This window comes from Xiphias gladius, chromosome 17, assembly GCF_016859285.1.
Source record: "Xiphias gladius isolate SHS-SW01 ecotype Sanya breed wild chromosome 17, ASM1685928v1, whole genome shotgun sequence".
Lineage (NCBI taxonomy): Eukaryota > Metazoa > Chordata > Actinopteri > Istiophoriformes > Xiphiidae > Xiphias > Xiphias gladius.
The window spans coordinates 1,177,111-1,204,313 of NC_053416.1; the positions used below are offsets into that span (position 1 = coordinate 1,177,111).

Genomic DNA, 27,203 nt, shown 5'->3' on the forward strand with positions numbered 1-27,203 from the left:
CAGGCACTTCTCATGCGGTGCTCACGATCATGGCTTTCGATCGCTACGTGGCCATCTGCAACCCCCTTGCGATACGGTTGTCAGTTGGAGCCTAGGCGGCGGCCTTTGTCTCTTTCGCGGTCCTCCTGGGCCTCACCGTCCGTCTGATGCGCTGCAGGCTAAACGCCGTGGTCCTGCTGGGTTCCTCCCTCGGCAGCATCACGCTCACCCCCATGATCATGCACCGTCACCCTGAGTGGGCGGACAGCGGCAAAGTGGCGTCTGTCAAGTTTCATGTCGTCCCCCCGGGCTGCAGTGTAAGGAGCTCAGACAGAAGACTGTCCGTGTGTTCACAAGAATAGAGTCATCTGATGGTCAAAGGGGGAGAATCTTTGCATAAAAAACTTCTTAAAATGCTCACACCTCCGAATACGAAGGTCTCATCAGTGGAGTACCACGGGTTCCCGGCACATCCCTCCTCAACGTGAACAGTTTTAGGGGAATTTAAGGTTCTCACCCAAAGCTTTTTATTGGAGACTGAGTTGAATTTGAATTAACATATTTTGCAACAGTTGGCAGAAGTGCTTGAAGATGTTTGCAGGACTGTCTGGACCTACAGTTTTTAAGTTAAATGAAAACGTTTTGTCTTAGCTTTTGTTTATTTTTACTGACGATCATAAAGCTGAAATTATCCTCAATTATTTTTTTATTTTATTTTTATTTTTTTTAATTTGAAGGCTAATTTTTTAAGCTTCCAATCTTTTCTTATTCTCTCACATTTCACAGGTCATGTTGACACATTTGCAACATAAATTTTCACGATAAAGCTTACGTTGTTGCAAGGAAATAATTATTCGTATTCAGTGCAACAATCCGTATTAAACATCATGCTGCACACTTTAATAAAGGCTCTGGTTGGATTTATTTTGCATTATTAAATTTACCATGGGGCATGAAAGTTCAGTTTTTTACTAAAAGGAGTTTACTTCATATGCAGATGGTGTCTTGGAAAGTTTCCTATACTGTTTGTTTGAATAATATGCTTTTAGTAAAAAATGTTTTAAATGTGTCAAAAAATGTACATCATTGTCATTTCTTTTTATTTTAATTTCTTTATAATATACTTGGAGTTTTCTCCTTTCTTGAATATGAAAGTGTGGTATATTCCGGCTTGTGGAACTGCTTTTTACTGAGGAAATTGCACTGGTGGATGAAGTACTCAGATCATTGATCCTGAGTCACGGAGGCTTCAGCAGCATTTTACTGCTGGAGCTGCTCCAGGTGGAGCTGTTTTTATCTAGGTCACAGACAGGGAGAGAGTTTAGTCCACTGGTTCCCAACCTGGGCCCTTCCAGAGGGTCACCAGGTGAACCTGAGGGGTTGTCAGATGATTACAGATGAAACAGAGAAAAGAAGAATTTACAGAAATTTATACAGATTTCTTGTTTGTTTTTTTTTTGGAAATATTGGATGGTTTTACCTTTTCAAGCCTCGGACAGTTATTTAAATGAAACCATGTGAGAAGTTTAGAGGGAAAATGTCCCTTTGGTGGAGCTGCTAACAACTCAGAGACGTCTGAAACATGACAAGGGGCCCCAGCCAGACACAGTGTTTTTGTAAGAGGTCAAAAGTCAAAAAGTTTGGAAACCAATGGCTAAATCTTTAAAAATGTTTTGTATTACATAAGCTTATTTTATTTTTTTGTTAGGTGAAAAATATTAATCAGACATGAAATCATGGCTCTCAATGGGTGTAAATATCGAAACTCTGGATAAATTAATCTGAGACTTATTCAGACAGCTGTATGAAAGAAACATGATGTGCTACTGGTCTGTCCATCCATATGTGGAAAATATAGTCTTTCAACAAGAAGGAACTATTAATTAACACGTTTATTAAAAGGATCATTAACTAGCTTAATGTGATTCTTGAATGTGAATGTAACACAATAAGTTTAGTTGACAATAAGAGTTAGTTAATAAATAGCTGAATAAATGTATCACACTATTGGTACAATGTACAATTCAAACAGTCTAGTTAAAAATCAAATAATTTGTAAACACGTTTTTGTGTAAGACAGGCAGCAGAATGGCATCTTCCCTGTCCGAGCTAGGACACTGTGTTGACGTCCGTTATGGCTGAAACAGCAGCAGGTCTGAGCCTGTTCAGAGTCCTTCTGATGGACTCCTGCAGCTCCTTGCTCCTCAGACTGTAGATCATCGGGTTCAGGAAAGGCGTCAGAGCGGAGTACAGCACAGACACAATGATACGGACCTAAAACGAAATCAAAAATAATGTTGGAAATTTGCTGTGAATGCTTGTGGTCCTCCAAATACAATGCTGCATTAACATGATTCCAAATATTTTTGGTGACCGCCATACCTTTTGTCTAAGGCCCTTTCAACATTTTGGTTGTTAAGGTATTTTGAAGACCAAATTGACAAATTTCCATTTAAATTGCTGTGCATATTCATTATCATCATCATCACGATAAAACCGAGAGGTCAGGGCTAAGTTCAATACACAATAAGATGCACTAGAAACAAAGTAAACTAGCATGGCACTACTCAGTAGAGCCTCCGCCAAGGCCAATGTTTAAAAACAACATCCACCAGACTTAAGAGAAAAGAATTCAAATTCATAGTAAATGATCTGGATCTGCCCGAAAATGTAATGGATTCTTCCCTGGCCCATGTCCCATCCCTCCACCAAGATTGGTCCAAATCAGTTCAGTACTTTTTGCTGACAAATAAACAGACACCGGTGAACACATGAACTCCTTGGCGGAGGTAAAAATGCTTGATTGAACTGACCATTCTTGGCGTCCTGAGGTTTGGTCTGTTCATCCAATAATTTGGGAGCATTCTTGACAATGTCATATTTCATATGTTTCACATGTTTTCTATGGACATTCATGGTCCACAACTAACTATGAATCTTCATGAGTGATATAGTTTTTTGTGAGGTGACCCGCTCTGACCATTTGACAACATTTCCCCTCAATCAATGATTTGGTTGACAACTTATTTTGAAGACCAAATGGTCAGATTCCTGTCAAATTTAATTTGGATATTCATGGTCACCAGAAGATCAATCTCAAAATTTTGGTGATCTCCTGACCTTTCCTCTATCTTATATCTATTCCTTGCTAGCAGGGAGTACCATAAGAACGGTAGCCGGTTAGAAATAGATAGCTCAACAACTGCAGGTCAGATTGCCGTGAAATGTAATGTAAAAATTCATGCTCTCCAGGGGACTTTGTGACAACATGACCTCTTCTCTAACACCACACTCAGAGCTTTTCTGCTCTAAGAACTGTAAGATCATCAAAATGTCCAGTTGGGTGTAATGTACATTGCACCTTTAAGAGGTGCATCAACAGAATTTTAGATTCTTAGTCTTTCGACAACAAGTCAGCTGTGGCTGATAGGAATTTCATTCATTTTGGGGTTTGTTCATAAACCAAAGTATTGGACAAATTAAAATGTTGACCTGATGATGGCACAAGAAGAAAATCAGAGGATCAGCAAAGTTATAACAATTCATCCAGGGGAGAACGTGAATTTTTAAACCAGATTTCATCACAATCCATTTAACAGTTGTTCAGATGTTTCACTCAAAATCAAAAGTGTCAACTTTGGTGGCGCTAAAGGAAAAGTCAAAGAATCACCAAAGCTATTACAATTCATCCTCTGTGCGCTATGATTGTCTGTTCCAATGTAGTGCCAATTCCACAAGTAGAATTTGAGACATTTCACTCGATAAGTGAAAAAACTCTGACCTGCGCTACAGGTGGAGGTGGTGCTAGACAAAACGTCAGAAGATCAGTGAAGTCATACGCATTCATCCTCTGGGCACCATGAATATTTGAATCAAATTCCATGGCAATCCCTGCATTCGTTGCAGAGATATATCAGTCTGGACCAAAGTGGTGGACCTTGGGTGATGAAATTGTTCAGTTGTCCTGGAGACGGTAGAGGTGTTCATCATGCGACCTAAGTGTGGCTCAGGAATTTCCTTTCCTTTCATCTAGTCTAGTCTATAGTGTTGAATACAGGACCTTAAATGTAATTTTTTGTGGACAGCACTGTGCAAAAGTTTTAGACACTAAAACTAAAGTGAGGATTCTTTCAAAAACAATGCCATGAATGCATTTTATTTATCAATTCACCTAGAGCTAAATCTAATCAGTATTCGCTTTTACCCCCCCTTAGTCTTTAAAACCAGCACTAGTTCTCCTCGGTACACCTGCACACATTTTTTCAGGTTCTTGGCAGGTAGGTTGTTCCTGAATCTTGGAGAACCTGACACTGGCTGTTTGTTTGGGTTCATTTTGCTGCTACAGAATGAATCTGGGACTGATCAGACTCCTCCCTGATGGGGTTGATGCTGGAGAAGAATCCTAAGATCTAAAGGGCCTAAAACTTTTGTACAGTACTGTTAATGAGACACGTACTAAAACAAAAGCAAAGGTAAAAATGTAAAGTCAGATTATTTGAGTCTTGTACCTCTGGTGAAAATTTTCCGAGCCGGTAGGAAATGTATACAACGGAGGCCGAGCTGTAAGAGATGGACACCACAGTCAGGTGAGCAGTGCACGTCCCAAAGGCCTTCAGCCTCTCAGCGACACCCATCCTCGATATGGAAAGACCGATGAGGACGTAGGAAGTGAGAATGAGGACTCCTGTAGTCAGTAGTGCCACCAGGGCGAAAGAAATGGACACAATGTTATCCACTGAGGTGTCAGCGCACACCAGCCGCCTTACAGACGACGGGTCACACCAGCCATGTCTCACCACATTTGGCCCACAATAAGGCCGCTGCCAGGCCATGGTACTTGCTGGCAGTGTGCAGATGGTGCCGAATCCCCAGGCTCCTGAGATGAGGAGCAGTTGGATGGGCCGGGTCATGACAGCGGTGTAGCGCAGAGGGTTGCAGATGGCCATGTAGCGGTCGTACGCCATGACAGTCAGGATGGCACGGCCAGTAACGGCCAGCTGAATGAAGAAATACATCTGGAGAAAACAGCCCACGACAGAGATGGTTGCCGTGTCTGCCAGGAAGCTGGACAGCATGTTGGGGATGGTGGTGGTGGTGTAGACCATGTCCACAAATGAGAGGTTGTATAGGAAGAAATACATGGGAGAGTTGAGTTTTGGATCAGTCAATGCCTGCAAGAGAAAGGACAGAGAATGACTACGACACTTACAATTACGTCTCAGTCAGACTGAGGTAATATTGATAACACTAATACACTGTCATAAGTGATAGACGGCTTTGGGTTTTTTTACCACCAAGATAATCATGCTGTTTCCTCCGAGGGTGAGAATATAACCCAGCAGCAGGAAGACAAGAAGGATCATCTTTTTCTCGCCGAGGCTGGCGAGGCCCTGGATGACGAAGAAGTCGACGCCATCAGGCTCCCAGGTGTCATTAACAGAGCCGGATCTGTGATTGGTTGACAAGGGCAGGTATGAATCTGGAGAAAAAAAAGGTAGCGTAAGACAGACATCGGTGTTGAGTCAAAGTCAAAATCTGATGGAACGAGGACAGACAGACATGTGTCAGTTTATTAGGAACACCTTGCTAAACTAATACAGTCTGATCCAACACGTCCTGTAATAAATCCTCCCTCAGGAAGGTTCTAATGTTCAGTTTGTAATGAAACTGCTTCGGAGATGTTGATTCAGCTGTGTGATGGAGGGTGTAGTCAGTGGTGGTGTTGACCTATATTGCATTATACTGAGAGGCGTCTCTGTTATTTAGCTCAACGATATAAATGGGGTGGACAAAATAATAGAAACTCCTGTCACACAAAACGATTCAGCAGCACCACGAAAATGCATTAGTGTTAAAACAGTCTATCTACTACACTGTTCACTAAGTCTATTAAATCTAATACATCAAAAAAGAAAAAAAAAAATCAAATACACAGCGTGAATCTCATAAATCATCCAGGAGGAACAATTATCATAGAATCCACTATAAACTACTGTAAGAAAAATACAATACATTGAAAAACACTATATATAGAGAATAGTAGGTTACTGGCCCAAAAGGGTTTAAACACTTAAACTCTTTAATGTGTTCTTGCATAACGTATTTGTAATGTATTTTTCTATTTTTGCCCTTTCCATAGAGGCAGCTTTGTCGCCTATATAGGCGTATCAAACAGTGTTACCCTGCTCCGATTGGTCCAGTCTGAGAGGAGCCAGACTCTCAGTCATGCAGATCACAACCACCTGAGAGACCGATGTGGTTGTGGCTCCGTTGGAGGGAAACAGTGCTCTGTCAAATTGAATTTGTTGGGAGCTATTAGTGCAGTGTGTGGATCTTTTGTTGTACTTTTGCCTTCAGTTTGTGTTTTGATCCAGCACCTGCAGAAGATTTTTTCGTCTGTCTTAAAACACTCACAAGTTCATATGTGCATAGAAAGAGTTTCTGCTTGCTGCGATCATTCCTCCGGCTCCTGATCGATTAAGAGACCCCTTCCTAACATGCTTCTAATCGAAGTGATGGGGGGACAAAATCCTCGGTCCTCATTCTGTGCAATAATGTATTAGCTAATATGAGTCTTCAGCAGTCTGAGTCAGTCACATCAGGTGGGAATCTTCCACATCTTCCATGTGATCTGTTGGACCTTTTGTTAGACACCTCAGGGCTTTTTTTTTTAGTAGCTCAGAAACATACCGAACTTGGTTTTATCAGCTTGACACTGAATGATTTTTCCTTATTTTAGATTAAATATAAACGTGATTTTGAACTGAAGAAACACGTTTCAGGAGTCCGCTACAGAAAATGACATATTAGTTCAGTTTGTCAGTAGTCTATTGGTTAATGTCTCTGGAGTTTTCTACCAGTCTGTTCATGTAAAATGTCCACCTTCCTGTAGACATGCACACATGAAATCAGATTTCTCCTGACAGTCTCGCTGACCACGGACATAATTACCATCACCATGCGGAATAGCTATTTTTTTTTTTGTTGTCAAACAAAAAGAGTATATATTTTCCATGCATAGCACATGACAACATGACATATTTACTTATTTGAAGTACGAATACGTCATGGTAATTTCTGTATTTCGTTGACTTCGTCAAATGTGCAGTTTGTGGCAGGGAAGGTTTATCACTTCAATACTTTTAGACAGAAGAAATTTATCATAGAAAATGAGTTGATTTTACAAATTTCGGGGTAATTTTAACTAATTTCTTTTACACATATGAGACCCTGAAAACAACAATGAAGTAAACCCAGTGTCAAAAGGAACACAAGGCTTAAGGATCTGCATATGAGAAATGCAGTATAATGAACTGAAGTGACTTTAGCACAGAATCTGAAGGTGCAGTCGCTTCTTTCACTCTCAGGTCGAGTCGATCTTAAGCTCCAACACCTTAAACAAGCCTTGTTCCAGCTGCACGACGCATCCCCCCATTTATGACCCTATCAGTGAAATATTAGGTTGTATAGGTCTACAAAACATAGCCTGCATTCTCATTTTGAAGACATTTTTAAAGACACACAAATGTAGTTTACAGCTATGACATTTCAAGATAAGTGCACTGAGATAATCTACTACCTAAGATAAGATTCAGTATTTTGAATATAATACATCATTGCCTTCAATTATTGGAAAATATTTATGTTGATGTGATAAAAAAAATCCCTGAAAAGTCAGTTATGCCAGACGAGTTTCAAGGGATTAGCAGATTCTAAATGAGTCTGGTCATAAATTTGGAAACCGTAGCATTACTATAAATTTTATACACATTTGAAGTTAGTACACATTTACTAACTTCATCCTTGTGGCCCTGTTCTCCTGCTAAGAGATGAAAAAACAGCTCTGATATATTTATGATGCTGTATATCACACGATAAAGTTTGGTTACACTGGACATCGGGGCAGTTCAGTAAATCACTGACAAAGAATGAAAAGCACAAAAACACTCACAGACCTCTGGGACTTTCACGTAAAATATCAAACAGCAAAAGCTCCATTTCTCCTCAGCAGACAGATGAATAGATGAGTGGACGTAGACAAATTTGCTGTCAACAAACAACAAGTGCAGAATAACTGCATGAGCTCAGTTTGACAGCATCAAGAAAATCGAAAGACCTCCGCGTCTGCACAAAACAAAACTGCTTCATGTTTGAGGTTTTTTTGTGTCTACCGTGATTTCTAAAATATCTTTTAAAAGTATCATCATCTTACCTGAACATGTGAATCAGACTTTGCGCTGCTCTGTCAGCAGAACCTCATCTGAGGTCCACATTTTGCCTTTTCAAGAGCAACCAACCTTTTTTGTGATTATAATGGAGATTATAATGAGAGACCCCGGAACATTAATTACACAAAGTTGCATCAGATCCTTTGAATTAAAAACGTAAATTGTACACACGAAAGCAAAGGAATACCAAAGGGACAGATTTTTATTTACCTTTGTGGCTATAAACCAAGAAAACATAGAAACATAATTGTCTTTGTCGCCAAGGTAACGACCGTCTGCTTCAAATGTCTCGTTTAACCTCCTCATTAAAGGTGAATTATAGAAGCTTTTACTCTACTTTAATTGCTTGTGTGTGTGTGTGTGTGTACACGTGTATTACTCGTGTTGTGGGGACATACATTTGCTTACACAGTCACATTGGTTTTGGGGACAAAAAGTACGTCCCCATAAAGTAAATCATTCAATTTTAGGGCGAAGACTTGGTCTAAGGTCAGGGTAAGGCAGGGGTGGACTGATAATCTGGACAGTGTGACAGAGTCCAGAACAGCGGTCGGACCTGCTGAACTGAGGTAGGCGTCCCAGATTGACCGGCTGGCAGCCATTGGCCTAATACTTATCAGCTTCCATGTCTATCTGAGTAATATCGAGAAACTGTCATAATGCATCACATGAACCACATGCGCAGGAAATTATATTCAACATTATAGTAAAATTCAAATTTTCCTGATGATGGCGCTAGATGAAAAATCTGAGGATCACCAAAGTCGGTAGAAATCACCCTGAGGGAATCCTGAAGGTCCGAACCAAATTTCACGACAATCCATCCAACAGTGTGTTGAGATCCAGATTTAAGTGTGGATCAACAGGGTTTACCAACAGAAAGACCGACACGGCCATCCCAAGCAAGAGCCGAAAATAAAACTGTGACCACAACGAACACTGGTGCGATATGAGCTGCAACAGAGTCTTTGTACACAAATGGTGTACAGGTAGTATCAGAAATCCAATCATCGGCCCACTTTAACTGTGCCTGAACATGTAATCACTGAGGAGAAAGTCCTATTTCATGAGGAAAAATGACATTTTCTGGATATTTCGGTTATGTTAAACTATTTAGATTTTAAAAACGTGTCACCTTTTGGTTGGAAGAACTCTTGGGCATGCGTTCATCAACTCTTAAGTCCATAGGGACGATAACACACCATTTGAATTTTATATAGTAAGAGAAGGGTCACTTTTTATCATGAGTTTCTTATTATAGATAACCCTCACATGGAGCTGAAGTTATGTTAAGCATATGTATAAATGCAGTGTGCATTTCGCCAAAGCAAAGATCGAAGCCTAAAACTTGTATCATAAACTAGATGATTTGAACAAGCACATTTTATAAAAATGAGTTCAACAAAAGTAAGTCACACTTTGGGAGAACTTCTTCAAATTCATCTTAATAACATTTAAGCCAAATATCTGGAACTTTGTATGAAATTAATGTGATTTTATATTGTGGTTTTTTCTTTTACCAAAGGTTTGGAAAAGTCACATCAAGGAAAATCCATAAAAGCAAAAGAACATAATAAAGGTCTTTCATTTAATCATACAAAATACAAAACCACAGTGAAACCTCAAATCCATCAAAAACGTGCACAGACAGTATATTGTACAGATTTCCCTTTATTACATTTCATTCTCTGAATAAATAGCTTCACTTTTGTATCAGATGTCTCAGGTAACAGTCGTTTTTCACAATTTAGTGCAAATTTTGTTATTCATCTAATTACTGTGAAAATGTCAAAATACCTACTTTTTGCAGTTTAAATGTTACGTCAGGGCAAAATATATTGATGGTTATCATCGTAGTTTCCCTCTGATCAGTGTTAAATTTCTCCCTTGTCGACTGCACAGTCACTGTTTTTTGTGTCAATCAGATGAAAATGAAGATAGATACATTAATTTACAATTTTCATCACACATTAAAATGATGTTTTAACTTTTCTGAGCTGGAATATATTTGACAAACACTTGTGAATTTCTTGGGACTGCAGCCCGTAGATGACGGGGTTGAGGCTGCCAGGAATAACGTTAAAGAGAATGGCTGAAATCTTCCTGTACTCTGCGTACTCAGGGAAGCGATGGAGGGTGATGAGGACCATCCCACTGGCGAGCATGATCAGATACAGGCACAGGTGAGTGCTGCAGGTCTTCAGGGCTTTACTGTTCAGAGACTTGTTCCTACTGGTCAGACAGACTACTGTAATCTTAGTATAGGTGAGAACGATGCTGCCAATAGAGGAGGTGAGTAGAACCACAGTGAAAGCGAGGCCATAGATGTTATTGATGAACACATTCTCACAGGAGAGCTTAAACAGCGAGGCGTTGTCACAGTAAGGGTTGGTGATCAGAGTCCTGCATCGGTTCAGGCGTATGGTCAGACCGAGCAGAATCCCGACCAAAACAAAGGCCACTCCCCAGGCAGCAACTGTCAGCTTGATCACCATTTTGTTGGTCATGATGGCAGCGTAGCGCAGGGGGCTGCAGATGGCCACATATCTGTCAAAGGCCATAATCATCAGGACTGTGTGTGCATTGGTGCCAAGCATATGTAAAGTAAAAGCTTGCATTACACACTCATAGTAGTGGATGTGGCGCTCAGAGGGAGGCACCAGGATGTCGGCGAGCAACCGGGGAACCAGGAGCGAGTTTCCCATGACATCATTGATCGGCAGGTTACAGAAGAGCAGGTACATCGGCTGGTGCAGGCTCCTCTCCGTCCATATCAAGACCAAAATGCCCACATTGGCAATTAAGATGAAAACATAGGCCAAGAGCAAGAATAAGAAGACAGGGTATGTGTTAGTCTTGGTGACCCTTAACCCCTCAAGCTGAAGAGTGAGGCTGTTGTATGTATAGTTTTCCATCTGAGCCGCACACAATTAAAACAAGAGAGAGAGGAAGTGAAAAAATCACGCATGAAATGCAAATTTAAAAGTCTACAACACAAGAATAGATACAGTAGAAAATAGTGACACCACAATTGGAAAAAAAAGCCATTATTTGGAAAGAATCAATAAGTAAAAGTGAACTTGTCTTAGTAGTAAAGTGCACTTGGAGAATGATTCCTTAAAGAAGAAATGGTTAATTATATACAATGCACTGAGATCGGTAATGCTGAAGGGAAAAGTTACCATTGAGACTTAAGTTGCAAAACACTTGAGTTCTGTACTGTTACAGTCACTTAACTTCTCTTCCATTGCAGCCATTACATTTAGCTGCACTAGGATCCATCTGTGTCAGCTGGCTTCAGTGGAATACCACTGAATTAATAGAGTATATTAGGTATGAACAGTATATGCATGTATTGCTAAAATTTGATTTTCATTCGAAGGATAAAGCTAGTCGGAGATTTTTTTGATTTCCCATCTTGTGATTCGAATGACTAAATTAGCTGAGAGAACACCAAGACATTTCAGACTGAGATTCTAATAAGAACTCCTCAAAATGAATTTTATGTCATTTAAACATAAAACTTGGGTTAATGTTTGAAAATAATACTTTCCCATGGAAACAATGTTATTTTTAATACCCTTCCCTGTTGTAACAGTCTATTTTCTAATTACACTCTTCAGTTGACTGGCATGAAGAACTCAGCTGAGGTAAATGTTAGATCAGTAAAGCATTAATGAATACCTTCCCGTCCAGCAGCGCAGTTTTGGCTCTTCTCTATCAGCCCTCCTCTAAACAGTCTCCTCATGTAAGTCTGTTTTATGAGCATTATTTCCTCTGGGAAAACATTGAACATTACGTAATAAAACATTATGTGTTGTTCACGGAGTTCATGTAAACTGTCAGCAGGCTTGTTAGGTGGATGTTCATTAAAAACAACGTTTTTGCCAACTAGTAATCCTGATATTGGCGTAACCTGGTTATTTGGCCACTGTGTGTTAAAGAGCTTAATCTCACACATAGCCCTTTCAATATTTGACGTACGCCTACTTAAATTTTAGCGGATCCTTGGCACTTTGATGTAATTTCCATTACTTCATTTCGACTCTTTCTTCAGCTCTTACGGATAACAGTATGGCCAACTCTCTTGGTGACGTCTTGTGTAGTGGTTGTCATGTTCAAACAATTTTCATCTTACTACGAGTGACATAGTAAACCCCCAAGATAATGACATGAAACAATATGCTTTGAAAAATATTTAAAGTCACAATGATCTTCACGCTGCATATCAGTTATTTAAGACCTAATTGACCTCTGCATTTAATGAATGTTTTCCTTTTGTTAACATTCCTAAAATATCTATGACTAGTGATACTAACTGAGGTTTACTAAAGGTCTCCAAAAATCAGCCATCAAAAGAAAGAAAACTATATATAAAAAGATATTGGATTTGTCCATCTATGAGACACAGAAACAAATAAAAATTGAATAAAAATTGCAAAGAAAAAATACATCACAAACGGGTTTAATGAAGCCTCTAATAACTTCAGAAAAACATGGAAAGACATTAACCAGTTCTTAAATAAGACATCCCCAATTGTGTCTTTAAAATTTGATTATGAATGAATGATTATAAACAAAGTATGAATGAACTTGTTTATGAATATAAAACATATGAAATTTCTCGTGCTTTTAATGGGGTTTTTTTGTCAATATATTTGGAAAAGGTTTGTCCCTCCCTTCAAAGTTTTGAGCCTGCTACAGTGCGTGAAGAAACTGATGCTAAATCTAAAATGAGGAAATCAGCAGCAGTTCATGATGATGTTGGGCTTACATTAGTTACCAAATGCAATTCTTCAATCGTTAAACCTCTTATTTACATTTTTACCAAATCAATTTCAACTGAAATTGTAATTACTGATCTCAAAATTGCAAAGGTAGTCTCTCTCTTTAAATCTGGAGAAAATTAGTACTAGGCGTAAGCATCTTCAAGAGTAGAGCATTTACATGAATATCAGATGTAAAATGACTACAGAAATGACTGTTATTCACCTGGTTGACAAAATACATACCGCTTGAGTTATCACATTATGGCTTCAATGGGCTGCTTTAGGGCTCTCAAATTTTATCATTAATCAGAAACAATTTGTACATTTAAATGGACGGATTTCTGGTATGGCGCAAGGTACTTGTGTAATCCCACAGGGCTCCATTCTAGGACCTTTTTTGTTCCTAGTCCACATTATTGACTTGGCGGCTTGTTCCTTTTACATCAAATTTTTTCCTAACTTAGTTCTGAGGCCAATTATGAATTATGGGGCATTTCCACCGCAGGAACTTTCCCCCGGTCTAAGAATCTTTGGATGAACTCAGGAACTAAACTTGTACTTCAATTGGAGGAACCAGGGACCAACTTCATTTTCCCGTACAGCAGTTCTAGGTGCTAAAAAAGTCCCTCTTTCAGGGGTGGTACTACCTGATGGTTCAGCAACTTTGAAGGCAGAGTTTGCAGGGCTGACTGTTCAAATACAGACAATGCAGCTGCTTCAGCATGTGTACTGCTTCTGCCATAAAACAAGCTGGCACTGTAGCATCAATATTAGGACAATGATCAGACATTTCTCTTTTCAACGTTAAAAACAGAGTTATGCTTTGATGTCGGCCTTCCAACTTGTTTTAGCAAAGAGCGCGAATGAACTGAAAGCATGAGCACGCCAGAGTGAATGAACGATACAATAATACAGACCACAACAGGATAACTGTGTTTTTGTTCCCTAGCTTAGTTCCTGTGATTAGTTTCTCCGGTTCCATAGATCCTGGTACTTCCCGGTCAAGAAGGGTTTTCAGATAACACTTCTAAATGGTTTAAATTGAAAAAAAAAAATCTCTTTAAAACAAATTTAATAAATCTCGTCTAATTTTTAAAAGTGTATTTAAAGATTGTATTTAATGTCGAAAAGTTATGTAAATTTCTCAGATTTCCTGAGATTTTGTACCGGATTTGCCTACCCAGAGCCTCAGTCTGTTTTACAGGATGCTGTAATCAACTGTGTCTAAGAGGGCTGGACGAGGTCCAGAAGAACAAGGACTGAGCACATCCCGTCATCAGCGGCCATTTAAAGGACATTAGTTACCCTGAGATATCAGGGTATTATTTGCATCTGCCGAGATTTAGAACAACTCTCAGCTGTGATGCTCACACGATATTCTTCTCCCACAAATTTTGCTTTAACCTTTTTTGATGAGCTAAACTACTTCAATATTGTAACTGTGGACCTCGTATCTTTAGTGGTTCTATGCAGTTGACAGTAATGTTATTTTATTGTTGGCATTTTTTTTTCAGTTAACTTGGTATCATTGTGTGAATTACATACACACACACACACACACTATTGTGCAAAACAAAATGTCAGTTTACTGATAAACGGCACAGGTGCAGAGGATCCAAACATGAAGTATCTTAAATTATAAAAATCAGACTTGCAGACGATTGGTATACAAGCAGGCAGGTGGGCAGGTTAAGGCAAAAGCTAACAAATGCAGGTAGCGAGTTCACAGGAACATAAGCTGGTCGCAGATGCACTGGAACATACTGTAAACAGAGAAACTGACAGAGAACTGGTGACAAAGGCAGGTATAAATACAGGCTTGGGTGATGAGGGAACTGGGTTCAGGTGTGCGAATGGGGAGGGAAGCTCTGGTGATTGCAAATGTGGAACAGGGGAGCATGTGGAATTGTAGACAGGAAGAAAGTCCGGGGACATCGGGGGGATGGATGGAGAATGTCAGATCTGGGGAGATGAAAGGGAGAACATGGCTTTGGAGAAGTGAGCAGGGGGACAGAGGGAGCTTTCAGGAGAATAGTTAGCCCTGTGATAGACTGGCAACCTGTCCAGTGTGTACCCTGCTAGAGTGAGCATCCAGCCCCCCATGAACCTGCAGGACACAAACAGATAGAAAATGGATGGACGGACTATGCCAAAGAGAATTTCTAGATAGACAACCTCTACAGCACAGCTACAGACTGCAAAGCTCTGAAAATAATCAATGGCAAAACACATCCCGTCCTGAGTATGAGTTGCTCCCCTCAAGATACCCATGGCAAAGGGAAAGATCTACAAGGACTCGTTTATCCCAAATGCATCTGATGTAGTCAACAAACTACAGGAAACTTAGGGTCCACCTCACTCAGGGATGTGTGAGATCTCTGTTGTTAATGTTATGTGATGTCACTTGTGGACATGTTTATGTTTTTTACTTTTCTGGGTGAGACCAAAGACAATTTCCTGCCATGGCTGGAAAATGAAGTTTATTCTATACCCTTCTAAATGACATATAATGTAAGATAAAAACACAAAACACAATTAACAGTGACAAACCGCAGAATGTTATTGAAATTTTAAATTTAATTTCAGTTAACTTTCCTTCCAAAATAAGTGTTTTAAATCTTGTTGAGCCTGTGACACACAGAGAACCAAAAATGGTCTCCAGACCACACCATTACAGAAACTAGGCTATAATCAACTCAGCAGCATGTGGCCTTCAATTTAGTATGACAACTGAGCAATACAAAACGACAGCAGCAGGAGAAAGCAGAACTGAGTAAAGCTTTGAAAAAACATTCCAAAGTATAATGTATGAGATAAACATCACACACATGTGGATATTACGCCTAACATGTGAGACAAATAAAGAACAAATAAACTATTTGGACACCAAGAAAACACGCCAGTTAATTTGACAGCACTAATTTCTCTTTCAAATGAACTTCTGATCTGATTTTTTTTCTGAAATGTGGATTAAAATGTAAACATTCAGCTTCAGTGAGTGAACTTCAAAACCAATCCAGTTGCCATGATTCTCTAATCTCACCAAAAACAATGAATATAAATGAACATTATGATGTGAAATACAATATGGCAGTTTAGTTTGCATTTGCTGATTTTTCATTTTTTTGCTACATGTGTTGTCTCCATGTTTACATACTAACTTTAAAATTCTCAACTCAGAGTAAGGGCATAACTGGTTTGGATCGGAACAACTTTGACAAGGATTTGCAGATTTCTGCAGACTGCACGCCATAAATAATTGGGTTGAGGCTACCAGGGATGATATGAAACAGAATGGCAGAAAGTTTTCTGTAGTCTGAGTACTGAGGGAAACGATGCAGGATGATGATGAGTGTTCCGCATAAGAACATGATCAGATACAAAACCAGGTGAGTGCTGCAGGTCTTCAGGGCTTTACTGTTCAGAGACTTGTTCCTACTGGTCAGACAGACTACTGTAATCTTAGTATAGGTGAGAACGATGCTGCCAATAGAGGAGGTGAGTAGAACCACAGTGAAAGCGAGGCCATAGATGTTATTGATGAACACATTCTCACAGGAGAGCTTAAACAGCGAGGCGTTGTCACAGTAAGGGTTGGTGATCAGAGTCCTGCATCGGTTCAGGCGTATGGTCAGACCGAGCAGAATCCCGACCAAAACAAAGGCCACTCCCCAGGCAGCAACTGTCAGCTTGATCACCATTTTGTTGGTCATGATGGCAGCGTAGCGCAGGGGGCTGCAGATGGCCACATATCTGTCAAAGGCCATAATCATCAGGACTGTGTGAGTGGTGGTACCGAACATGTGTGTGGTGAAAGCTTGGACCACACACTCATAATAACTGATGAGGCGTTCAGAGGGAGGACGCAACATGTCATTGAGCAAACGGGGCACCATGATAGAGTTTCCAACAACGTCATTGACTGGCAGGTTGCAAAAAAGCAGGTACATAGGCTGGTGAAGGTTTTTGTCAATGAAAACCAGGAATGCAATACCTGCATTCACAAACATTAAAAAAATGTAGGAGAAAAGGAAGAGGAGAAAGACCAGGTAGACAGAGTCCTTTGAGACATTCAACCCCTCCACCTGGAGTGTTAAACTGTTGTAGGTGTAGTTTTCCATCAGCCTGAAAGAACACAGATCAGAGATCACTGAAATGCTCACTGACAGCAGTGACTTTACAAATAACCAAAATAAAGGCTTTTACCAGTTAATGAAGATTAAAGTAAAAATAAAAACTAAATTGAAAGATAATCACATATATTGTATTTGGACTTTTATCAAAAATTCTCATTATACTTTGCATTGTTAGAGAAAGACTGTTATTGATCAATACCTGCTTTGAGTCTTCTGGTTCATTGGTCTTTGTCTTTTCTTTCTTGTGTCTTTGCTGGCAGTTTATGTCCAGCAAGAAAGAGTTCTTCCTTGGGTGCAGTCTTATATCATCACAGTTTTATTCTCTGGGGACTCAGTGTCGACTCAGGTTATTTGTTGTGCAACATTATGACATTGTGATGGCTTAAATCATGATGGTTAATGGTTAAGGCTTCTTTTAGCTACCTGCAATATGGAACTTTAAGGTCTGAGACAGTCAGACAAGAACCTTACCTGCCATAACTTAATTTACCTTAATATTTAGATTAAGATTAAGATGAGATTTAATTCAAGTTTCACCTTAATCTTTATAAGATTAAGTTGAAACTAAATTCAAGTTTCAACACAAAGGCATGAACACAATGTTTAGTTGAAACTTGATGTTCACAAGATTAATTAACAAAACATTGATGCATTAATGTAACACAATGTCATTAGCTGCTAATTTTGGCTATTACCAATCAAATGTTAATTAGTGTAAACTTTGATTAGGTTAACTTAAAGCTTATGTTTGCGACATTAACTTCCAACATTTACCATCACAAGACCTATGTTAAAGCTGCAGTAATCTATGTTTTATATATTTGGCAGCAGGCAGCTGGTGTTAGTAAAAAAACAATCTGGTAAACCTATTGTACTTACCCAGCGCCAAATGGCTGATAAAATTAGCGACTAGCTGGTGAAGAAAGTACAACATCATGGTCAAAAGTCAAAAGCTGGCGGAGACCAAAGCATAGCTAATAAGAGAGCAAATATTGGACCAGGTGACCAGAAACACGACTCCAACTGAATAGTAAAATTGACCCGCTTGTTGTTGTATTCTGTATTCTATGTAAACAGCCCACCTATGTCACTTTAATTTCATAATGCTGTATATCTTCTTTGCATTAAAACATGTTATAAGATAACCTTAACAGTTTTATAATACCAATTATATTTTAGGTTTTGTGCCTGTCAGCTTGAATAAAAAGTCAGAAACACTGGCTGCTCATTTGGGCTTCACAAATCTAAGTTAATCGTAGCATAACATAATTGTGATTGGCCCCGGTGCAAATATTTTTCTTCATCCCCACAGATAGCGGCCTCTCCCTCTCTCACAGCCACCTGGTGCCAATCAGCCCGCGCACCCTCAGTCCATGAGCTCATCAGGCTTGGAGTATATATTCCCCAACCCTATAGCCACTCTTCGCCAGATTGTTGTACTCTTCAGTCCGGACCCCCATTCACCTACTCGCCTGCTTGCCTTCCAGTCTTCTGTGTGCTCTGCTCCAGATCTTCAGTTTGCCTTGCCTACCATCAGCCCTCTTCTTCACCCTGCCCGCCTACTCGTGTACTCCAACTCTTGAATGCTGTCCCACCTGCTTCCCTCATGGCTCCCTCTCCACCTGCTATCCACTTCCCTCTGCTCCAGCAGAAAGTCTTTTATTTTTTCTGAATGCTGAGTTTTGTCTCCACCATTTGGGTTACTTTATAACTCGCTCCATCAGGCCCTTGCCAGCCAAAGTGCCCTGGATATACAACATGAACAGACTTTATGTGAGGTAATGGAAAATTTACAGACCTTGTCAGCACATGGCACAATTTGGTGACCAGGTGGACCAAGTATCAATTCATCTCATTCATTAAATCCCGGGACACCAGCCCCTGCCCAACCAACCCGTTCCTGAGATTATTCCTAGCCCCGCAGCTCCCCAGTCCAAGGAACCCCACCTTCCACAACCTGAACCCTACTCCAGGAGTTTGAGAAAATGCTCACTAGTTTTCAACCAGCAGCCACCATCTTTTACCACAGATAAGTCTAAATGTGCTTATAGTATGAGGCTTCTTAGGGGGAATGCTAGTTGGGGCAACAGCTGTTTGGGAAAATCAACCCGTCTTGAGGGCTTCCATTGATAATTTTGTGTTCCTCTAATTGCTTTCTCTCCATCCGTCATGGGGTCGAAAGTGTGGCTGATTTTTCCATCGAGTTCCGCACTCTAGCACTGGATTCCAGCTGAAATGACAAGGCGCTTCAAGGAGTATTCTTAAAGGGATTAAGTTACCAAGTAAAAGAAGAAATAGCCCTCTGCGATGAAGCATATAACCTGGATGCTTTGATTTCTTTGGCAACCAGATTAGCTAATCTCCCCATGAACGGCTCAGGGAGACATCTAGCCTTGCTCTGGCTCTGCCTTCACCTGCTCCCACTTGGTCTAGCTGCAGCCCCCAGCAATCCCTAGGCCAGTGACTCCAGCCTCCTCGGTTGAAGAGCTCATGTAACTGGCCCTCTTCTGTTGCCCCCCAACCCAGAATGCAGTTCGATGCTACTTTGTTTTGGAGCAAACATTCTCTTTTTCTGCCTTTCCTTGTTGATTCCGGAGCTGATGAGAACGTCCTAGATGTGACCTTTCCCACCCAGTCTGGTATCTCTGCAGAGCCACTCAGTCTTTTGCTGGATACCAATTTGCTGAATGGTAGGCTAGTTGGTATAATCATAAATTGGAGTCATTTCTGTCATTTTCGTGCCTGCAATCTGTCAAACCACCTGCAGGGGTCAGTGTTGGCCCATCTGTACCACAGCTCCAAGATTTGTCATCTGTCCCCCCTGAATGTCATGATCTTGGAGAGATTTTCAGTAAAGGTAGAACCCTTTCATTGCCGCAACACCACCAGTACAACTGATCTATAGACCTTATTCTTGGAGCCCCCCCAACCCAGTAGCAAATTGTATAACCATTCCCGCCCTGAGTGAAGCCATGGAAAGTTATATCAATGACTCCCTAGCTACTGGTACAATCCGCCCCTCTTCTCTCTTGTGTGCTGGATTCTTCTTTGTGTCCATGAAAGAAAAGACTCTTCGACCCTGCATTGACTTTAGAGGCTTAAATAACATCGCTGCTAAGAATAAATATTCGTTGTCACTGATCAACTCAGCGTTTTGAACTCCTTCATGGAGCCACCATCTTCACCTAAACTGGACCTGAGAAATGCACATCTTCTGGCGAGGATATGTGAAGGAGAAGTGTGGAAGATCGCTTTCAACAACCCCCACGTCACTTTGAGTACTTGGTTATGTCCTTCTGCCTCACCAATGAACCATCATGTTCCAAGTACTGGTAAATGTCCTCTGTGACTTCATCAATCGCTTTGTATTCGTTTACTTTGGATGATATTCTCATTTCTCTTGGAACCCCCAAGAGCACACCTCCCACGACCACATGGTATTTCAACTGCTACTGGAGAATAAACTATTCGTAAAGGCAGAAAAATGTCAGTTTTCATGTCAGTTCTGTGAGTTTCCTGGGCTGAATCATTGAGAGTGGGCAGGTGAAAACAGCCCTGCAGAATGTAATTATGATGTTGAAAACTGTGAACAGCTGAGTTTTGTGGGTTCCTCTGTTACTTGTGCATTTAGAGAAGTCATCATTCATCAGTGGCACAGCGGACAAACGTTCTCACAAACACAGATTACGGTAGGTGTTCATTTTTCAACACACCGCACGACAGGTAACAATTACGTTGCTATAGATTTAAAGCCCTGATCCAACTTCATAACAAAGACAAACCTGTAGTCACCCATTAGAAGTTCATCCTATGGGCCTTGCACTCAGTAAAGTCATTAACAAAACTGCCCAAAGAAGTCCATATTCTTCGATCTGCTGCTCTTTATTGAGATTATAGCCAATCCACTGAGTCTTTCTCGTCCCATGATGCTCCTTAAATAATATTTTATCAACTTGAGTTTGGAGAATGAGCACTCTCTGAGGTAAAATAGCAATGGCGTGCAAACATCACCATTTTGCAATGGCGTGCAAAATGATGTTTGCGCTTTTTGCATTTCAGATTTAAAGCAGGCTCTGATTCCAAGGAGTTGGCTGGGGAAACTCAGGTTTGAAAGATAAATGTATTGCCAATGAACCAGTGATTACCTGCAACGAGCCAATGAACCAGCAAAGACTTTTACCCAAACCTGCAGCTACACACAGCAATTCAACTCACTGTGAAAAAATCTACTGTTCCTCTCTGTGGTTTTATTCTCACAACAATAAGACAACTCTTCCCATCAACAGACTAATGTTTAGGTACGATGAAAAAAAAATTCTCTGACATAAGCTTGTAACTTTGGTCTTCACGATGATAACACTGAGTTGAGTTGACAATGTCGGCAGCATTAGCTACTAACTTTGGTCATGATAAATCTAATGTTAAGGTAAAATAAAACAGGTGTCATGGGCTACAACATTTTGCCAGCGAACCATCAATATTTTGTCTTGAAAAAAGAATCAGATGACTGTCTGTAACGTAAATGGGATCACTTACGCTGATACTTTCCAGACTTATCAGCCAACTCAGCCAGCAGCCGCATGCGGCATTTAGCATTTAGCCTATCATATCATCATAGGGTTCAGTGTCAGCGCTTTCATCTGTGTCATATCCAGCAGTGTGTGCAGCTGCCTTCAGCAAACAAGCAGTGTTGCAATAATTGGTGGTTTTCTGCCCAAATGGGAGACTTTTTCTATACTTGAGTGGGTAAAATTGATTTGGTGGCTTGTTGTAATTTGCGTTACTTTCTTTGCTATTGTGGTGGTTTCTGGCTACGGAACTTGGGCTATTTTCCAATTAGTAATTGTATTTCGGCTCACTTTTCAAAGCAATCAATAACTACAGCAGCAGCAGTGGCCATTAAGGTAGAAAACCCTTACTGCCCGGTTGCTGCAGTTTGTGTCAAAAATTCATCATAACACACACACATGGTACTCAATTTTAGATTCAGAGTGACTTACACTTACTGAACATATTATTATATTATCTCAAATGTCCATTGCAAATAAACGTGAGTTCTACTACCACTGAGGGACCTGCTGCCGTCTGCAACCACTGCTGAGCCAAATGAGGATCTGAAGGGAAAGAATGCCGTCTGGTGGCGCTTCCACAGACGTCACAAGCACAGGTCCAAACCATTGCGCAAAAATTGACAAATACTAAGTACAGGGTTAGCAAAAAAATGTGTAAACTCCTGTGAATGATGAGTCTTGATCTGTATATATTTGAAAATAAGCACTGTTTAAAAGACTCCCACTCAAGGATGGGTGCTGGGGGAGGGCGTTAACATTCTTTTTTGTTTTTAATATGAAGTTCAATGGCGTTATTAATGGTTGACTCTATGTCAGCATTGCCCTTGCAAGGCTCAGGATGATTGAAAACAGAAGGTGGCGTGTTGAGCCATTTTCAACCCATGAAGTACTGATTTTTATAACTTTGGTAAGAAATGTCAACGTCAGCACTGGCACTGATGTGTTTCATCACAGTACAGTCATATCATTTAGTTTACAGCTCAAACAAACATGTTTTAGTGTGGAGTACCTCTTAAGATAGTTTTTCCTTTAATTTGAAGGGCATTTTCACAATTTCCTTAGGATTGCTACACCAAACAGTGAATTGAGATAATAAGTCGCAACTTAATCAATAATGAAAATAGCTGTCAGATGCGAAGCTATGCAAAATTCTTTTTTTTCATTTGAAATTTTTAAATGACGACCCTATGTCATAGCGTTGTTGATTTGACTCAGGTTATTTTGAAGCTGTAGCATGTGGTGTGGTGGTATAAATCTACAGTGTGTGTGTTATTTAATTATACATACAGTCCATACCTTGTACAAAGGGTAAGCATATATTAGAAAAATAAATACACAAAATGAATAAGTAGTACGCAAATCTTTAAGTAGGTGTTGAGTCCGTAGTGTGCACACACTTGAAAAGACATTAAATTAATATTACTCTCAAAAGTCAGAGAGCACACAAAAAAACCCTTGATTTTTGAGTGGACTGTTGATAGATACTTTTCACCCACAAGGCATTGCACAGAGGAAATGGGGGAGCTTCTTACAGGAGGTGGACGTTGAAAATCTTTCAAACCAATTATTTAGAGAAACATTTTGCTATTTGTAAAGTTTTTATTTCTCTTCCGCCGAAGGTAATAAGGTAAGAGCAGTGTATTGCAGTGTCCGCTCATTTTGCAATACTGGGTCTCAACCATAATCCAGAACCAAGCGTTAAGCATTTGGTTCTCCCACAAGTCACTCCATCACTCAAAAACACAGCAACACAACACAGAGAACTAGACCATCTAAGAGGGGGACCTGCAGGGCAAAGAGAAACAGAGGCTGGGTTAAATTAACATAAAATTAAATGAAAAAGGTCCTTATTCAGGATCATTGCACAGAAACTACAAGTGCCGTGATGCTGAATTTTTGATGGTATTATCTTAATAAAGAGGAAATTTTCAGAATGGTCAAATAAAAGGAGTTTCTGCATTATTTTCTGGTAATTGACTGTGGCAATTTATTAGAAGTTTTTTTGTGAATGTGAAGGCTTACGCTGATATAATTCCATATGTACTGTGAAAACATGGACATAATATTACCTAATTGTTGTTAGCATAATATTTATTTATGTACCTCATTTACATCAAGATTTCAGCCCATTGCCATTCTCTAATAGTAGAGATTATACACTTTTTTCTATTATTCTTGAGAGAATACAACTGTGATATTACCTTATTTTTCTGAGCAGATTGGCCACTTGTTACCCAATATAAATTGTTCATCACTGAGATGTTCTGCCCCATTATTATTACCATATTACATGAATGAGACCTCAAAATTACCAATATTCTAAGTATGAATTCCAAGAAATTACCATCTTATCATAGAGGTAATTACCATGGTATTATCTACCCTGTTCTTACCAGACTCCTTTTTACCTCAATATTGTTAAACTGTAATCATAGACCATAATACAATATGTGTCCATACACTTGCGGAAAAACAATCCCCACCAGATCATAGACTATGGCATTCTTGGTACGCATTTTATGTTCTTCATAATAATAAATATACAAATAAATCTTGGAAAACTACCTTACAATGATGGCGAAACCTTCTTGGACTCAAACAACTTTGAAAGGAATTTCCGTATCTCTTTAGACTGCACGCCATAAATAACTGGGTTGAGGCTTCCGGGGATGATATGAAACAGAATTGTACAGAGTACTCTGTAGTCTGAGTACTGGGGAAATCGATGTAGAAAAACGATAGACATTCCACTGAACATCATGATCAGATACAAAACCAGGTGAGTGCTGCAGGTCTTCAGGGCTTTACTGTTCAGAGACTTGTTCCTACTGGTCAGACAGACTACTGTAATCTTAGCATAGGTGAGAACGATGCTGCCAATAGAGGAGGTGAGTAGAACCACAGTGAAAGTGAGGCCATAGACGTTATTGATGAACACACTCTCACAGGAGAGCTTAAACAGCGAGGCGTTGTCACAGAAGGGGTTGGTGATCAGAGTCCTGCATCGGTTCAGGCGTATGGTCAGACCGAGCAGAATCCCGACCAAAACAAAGGCCACTCCCCAGGCAGAAACTGTCAGCTTGATCACCATTTTGTTGGTCATGATGGCAGCGTAGCGCAGGGGGCTGCAGATGGCCACATATCTGTCAAAGGCCATAATCATCAGGACTGTGTGGGAAGTGGTACCGAACATGTGTGCGGTGAAAGCTTGGACCACACACTCATAATAACCGATGAGGCGTTCAGAGGGAGGACGCAACATGTCAATGAGCAAACGGGGAACCGTGATTGAATTTCCAACAACGTCATTGACTGGCAGGTTGCAAAAAAGCAGGTACATAGGCTGATGAAGGTTTTTGTCAATGAACACCAGAAACACAATGCCAACATTTGTGACCATTATAAACATATAGGAGAAAAAGAGGAAGAGAAACATAGGGTATGTTGAATCCTTTGAGACAATCAACCCCTCCAGCTGAAGAGTGAAGCTGTTGAAGGTGTAGTTTTCCATCAACCTGAAAGAACAAAACAGTTCTCTTAAGGTCACAGGTAATGCAATGTAGGTAGTACGTGGGTGTCTGACAAACCTGAAACTTTAAGTTTGTAAGTATGGAATATAAATACACACACACGCACAGTGTATTTGTCATTTCTTCAAATCATCATAAAAAGAATGAAAGTGGATACAAGTGAATAAGCGATACATTACATTACTTTACAGTTTGACTGTGATCAGACTTTATACCTACTACGAGTGTCTCCGACTTCAAACTCTTGTCTTCTCTTTCTTGTGTCCCTGCCCATTGTTGATAGTATCTACCAGCTCCGATCAAGATCTCCTCCGTTTTATAGACATGATTTTATCTCTTGGGGAATCAGCTGTGTCAGATTATATGTGATGCAACATTAAGAAATGATTATGCTGCAACGTGCGACTTTTAGCTCTGAGACAAGCGAGAGTAAGCTCGCCCTGTTCACCCTTCCTACCACCAAAACTTTTCAGTCACCTTAAAGGTTAAACTTCAGGTGTCTTACAATTGCAAAACCATGACAGGCGATCAGTCATTCACCGGGTATTGAAGATTTAGTCCAATTTGGACGATGCTGTTCTCACCCATATACTGTACTAAATTTTTATTATTATATTAGCACAAGTAAGAAATGAACGGTGACAATTATAATATTTCAATCAATAAACAAGACAATTATTAATGCTAACACATATAATAAGCAGCCTTACTATCAACCTGCGTGCCAAAGCCAGGAGTAGCATCCGTGGCCTGTGCCATCTAACTCTGGTACAGGAAAGGATCTGGCGTCCTGAAGCACCCCAAGCAGTAGCTTTACTACTCCATCACTGCATGCACTACTAATAGTAAGTTTCACTTTGTAACAATTCCCAAGTGATTTTTACCTCGTTGTCAAGCTGAAATGCTTCCGTCTCAGTGAGCGCCTTTTGTCAGAGTCGGACAGATTGAGAGAGGCGTTGCAATTTTGTCGAAGTAGCGTCTACAAAAACTCAAATGAGACACGGTACAACAGATTTGGTCATTCATTCTCTGGACAGACCTAATCTTTATCAGAACAATCAAACCTTTCTGGCTGGAGCTTTTCACGGGGTAGGGCTCACATACTGCCCACAGTGGATCTCATTTTAATGGTATCGAGAGCCTTTGCCATACTGGGCAGATGTCCTTGTCCCGAGGTTTTAGGGAAGTGTGAAAAGACAACTCCCAAGTCAGCGGCACATTGGCACTGTTAACACAGTTTTGCCTCGCATAAAGGATCTGACAGCCGACTGGGGCCTTTGTGTTTTACAGCACATTTCCTGGATGGTTCAGTCTCGGCACTCTCGTCAACCCCGTTTCAACCAGCAGCAGGCAGCTGTTGTCACTGTCACTGGGATTTCTCTTACTTCCCAAACTGTAGCATTCCTGTGATTTTTCCTCAGTTTTAGCAGAATAGACAGAGAAAACATATATGGATTGAAAATAAAGTGTCTAAAACCCACCCAGCAAACAGAGAAGCCAGACAGTGGTTTTTCCCCTTTAGGCCCCTCTGTTTGTACACAGGCAGGCCCAACTGTGGTCAGGCCTGTGGTGTAGGTTATCGCCCAGACAAGGCAACTTGAGTTTTTGGGGGCAGATTTGGATTTGCCCACAGAAAACCCATACACAGTTCACATTGTTTGTCTCACGTGTCTGTTTGTCCACTGAACTGTTTCCCTGCAGTGTGGGGAAATTCTTGTTGGTTCTTTTCTGGAGGTTCCAAGGTCTAAAGTCTTTCCCAAGGTCGAAACATTCACACTGGCTCGTTTTTAATTCTGTTTACCGACCATGTGTTCTTTCTGCTTCTTTACACTGTTGTCGTTTTCGCTGTATGTAAAAGGAATGCATGACAAAGTTGTTGCGTAAAAATGGCGTTTCAGCAACTGCATTTATCATTATGATTTATTACTTTAACTTTATAGAGACTAAGCCCTTATACACAGCACGTTCACAGCCACAGTGTCATATTACA

The 27,203-nt window shown here is 40.3% G+C and overlaps 4 protein-coding genes across 4 annotated transcripts; all 4 read right to left on the bottom strand.

The window, feature by feature from the left end:
- Positions 1-2,088: 2,088 nt before the first annotated feature.
- On the bottom strand, positions 2,089-6,206 carry or6at1 (odorant receptor, family 6, subfamily AT, member 1). Its single transcript, XM_040150997.1, has 4 exons — positions 6,161-6,206; positions 5,271-5,458; positions 4,488-5,150; positions 2,089-2,253 (listed from the first exon to the last, which is right to left on the bottom strand). The coding sequence occupies exons 1-4, from the start codon at positions 6,204-6,206 to the stop codon at positions 2,089-2,091; spliced, it is 1,062 nt and encodes a 353-aa protein (XP_040006931.1).
- Positions 6,207-10,129: 3,923 nt separating this feature from the next.
- LOC120802502 (putative olfactory receptor 52P1) lies at positions 10,130-11,122 on the bottom strand. The gene has a single exon (XM_040150404.1). The coding sequence runs from the start codon at positions 11,120-11,122 to the stop codon at positions 10,178-10,180; it is 945 nt and encodes a 314-aa protein (XP_040006338.1). The 3' UTR covers positions 10,130-10,177.
- Positions 11,123-16,152: 5,030 nt separating this feature from the next.
- LOC120802533 (olfactory receptor 146-like) lies at positions 16,153-17,100 on the bottom strand. Its single transcript, XM_040150449.1, has one exon. It carries the CDS (start codon positions 17,095-17,097, stop codon positions 16,153-16,155), a length of 945 nt encoding a protein of 314 aa, XP_040006383.1. The 5' UTR covers positions 17,098-17,100.
- Positions 17,101-24,249: 7,149 nt separating this feature from the next.
- LOC120802534 (olfactory receptor 146-like) lies at positions 24,250-25,197 on the bottom strand. Its single transcript, XM_040150450.1, has one exon. It carries the CDS (start codon positions 25,192-25,194, stop codon positions 24,250-24,252), a length of 945 nt encoding a protein of 314 aa, XP_040006384.1. The 5' UTR covers positions 25,195-25,197.
- Positions 25,198-27,203: the final 2,006 nt, after the last annotated feature.

Coding starts and splice junctions, on each gene's coding strand:
- LOC120802533 (XM_040150449.1), bottom strand. CDS start 17,097: ATGGAAAACTACACCTACAACAGTTTAACACTCCAGGTGGAGGGGTTG.
- or6at1 (XM_040150997.1), bottom strand. CDS start 6,206: ATGACTGAGAGTCTGGCTCCTCTCAGACTGGACCAATCGGAGCAGG. Junction 5,151..5,270: donor ACAGCATGATTATCTTGGTG/GTAAAAAAACCC, acceptor TTTCTCTTGCAG/GCATTGACTGATCCAAAACT. Junction 2,254..4,487: donor TCGGAAAATTTTCACCAGAG/GTACAAGACTCA, acceptor ATTTCGTTTTAG/GTCCGTATCATTGTGTCTGT.
- LOC120802534 (XM_040150450.1), bottom strand. CDS start 25,194: ATGGAAAACTACACCTTCAACAGCTTCACTCTTCAGCTGGAGGGGTTG.
- LOC120802502 (XM_040150404.1), bottom strand. CDS start 11,122: ATGGAAAACTATACATACAACAGCCTCACTCTTCAGCTTGAGGGGTTA.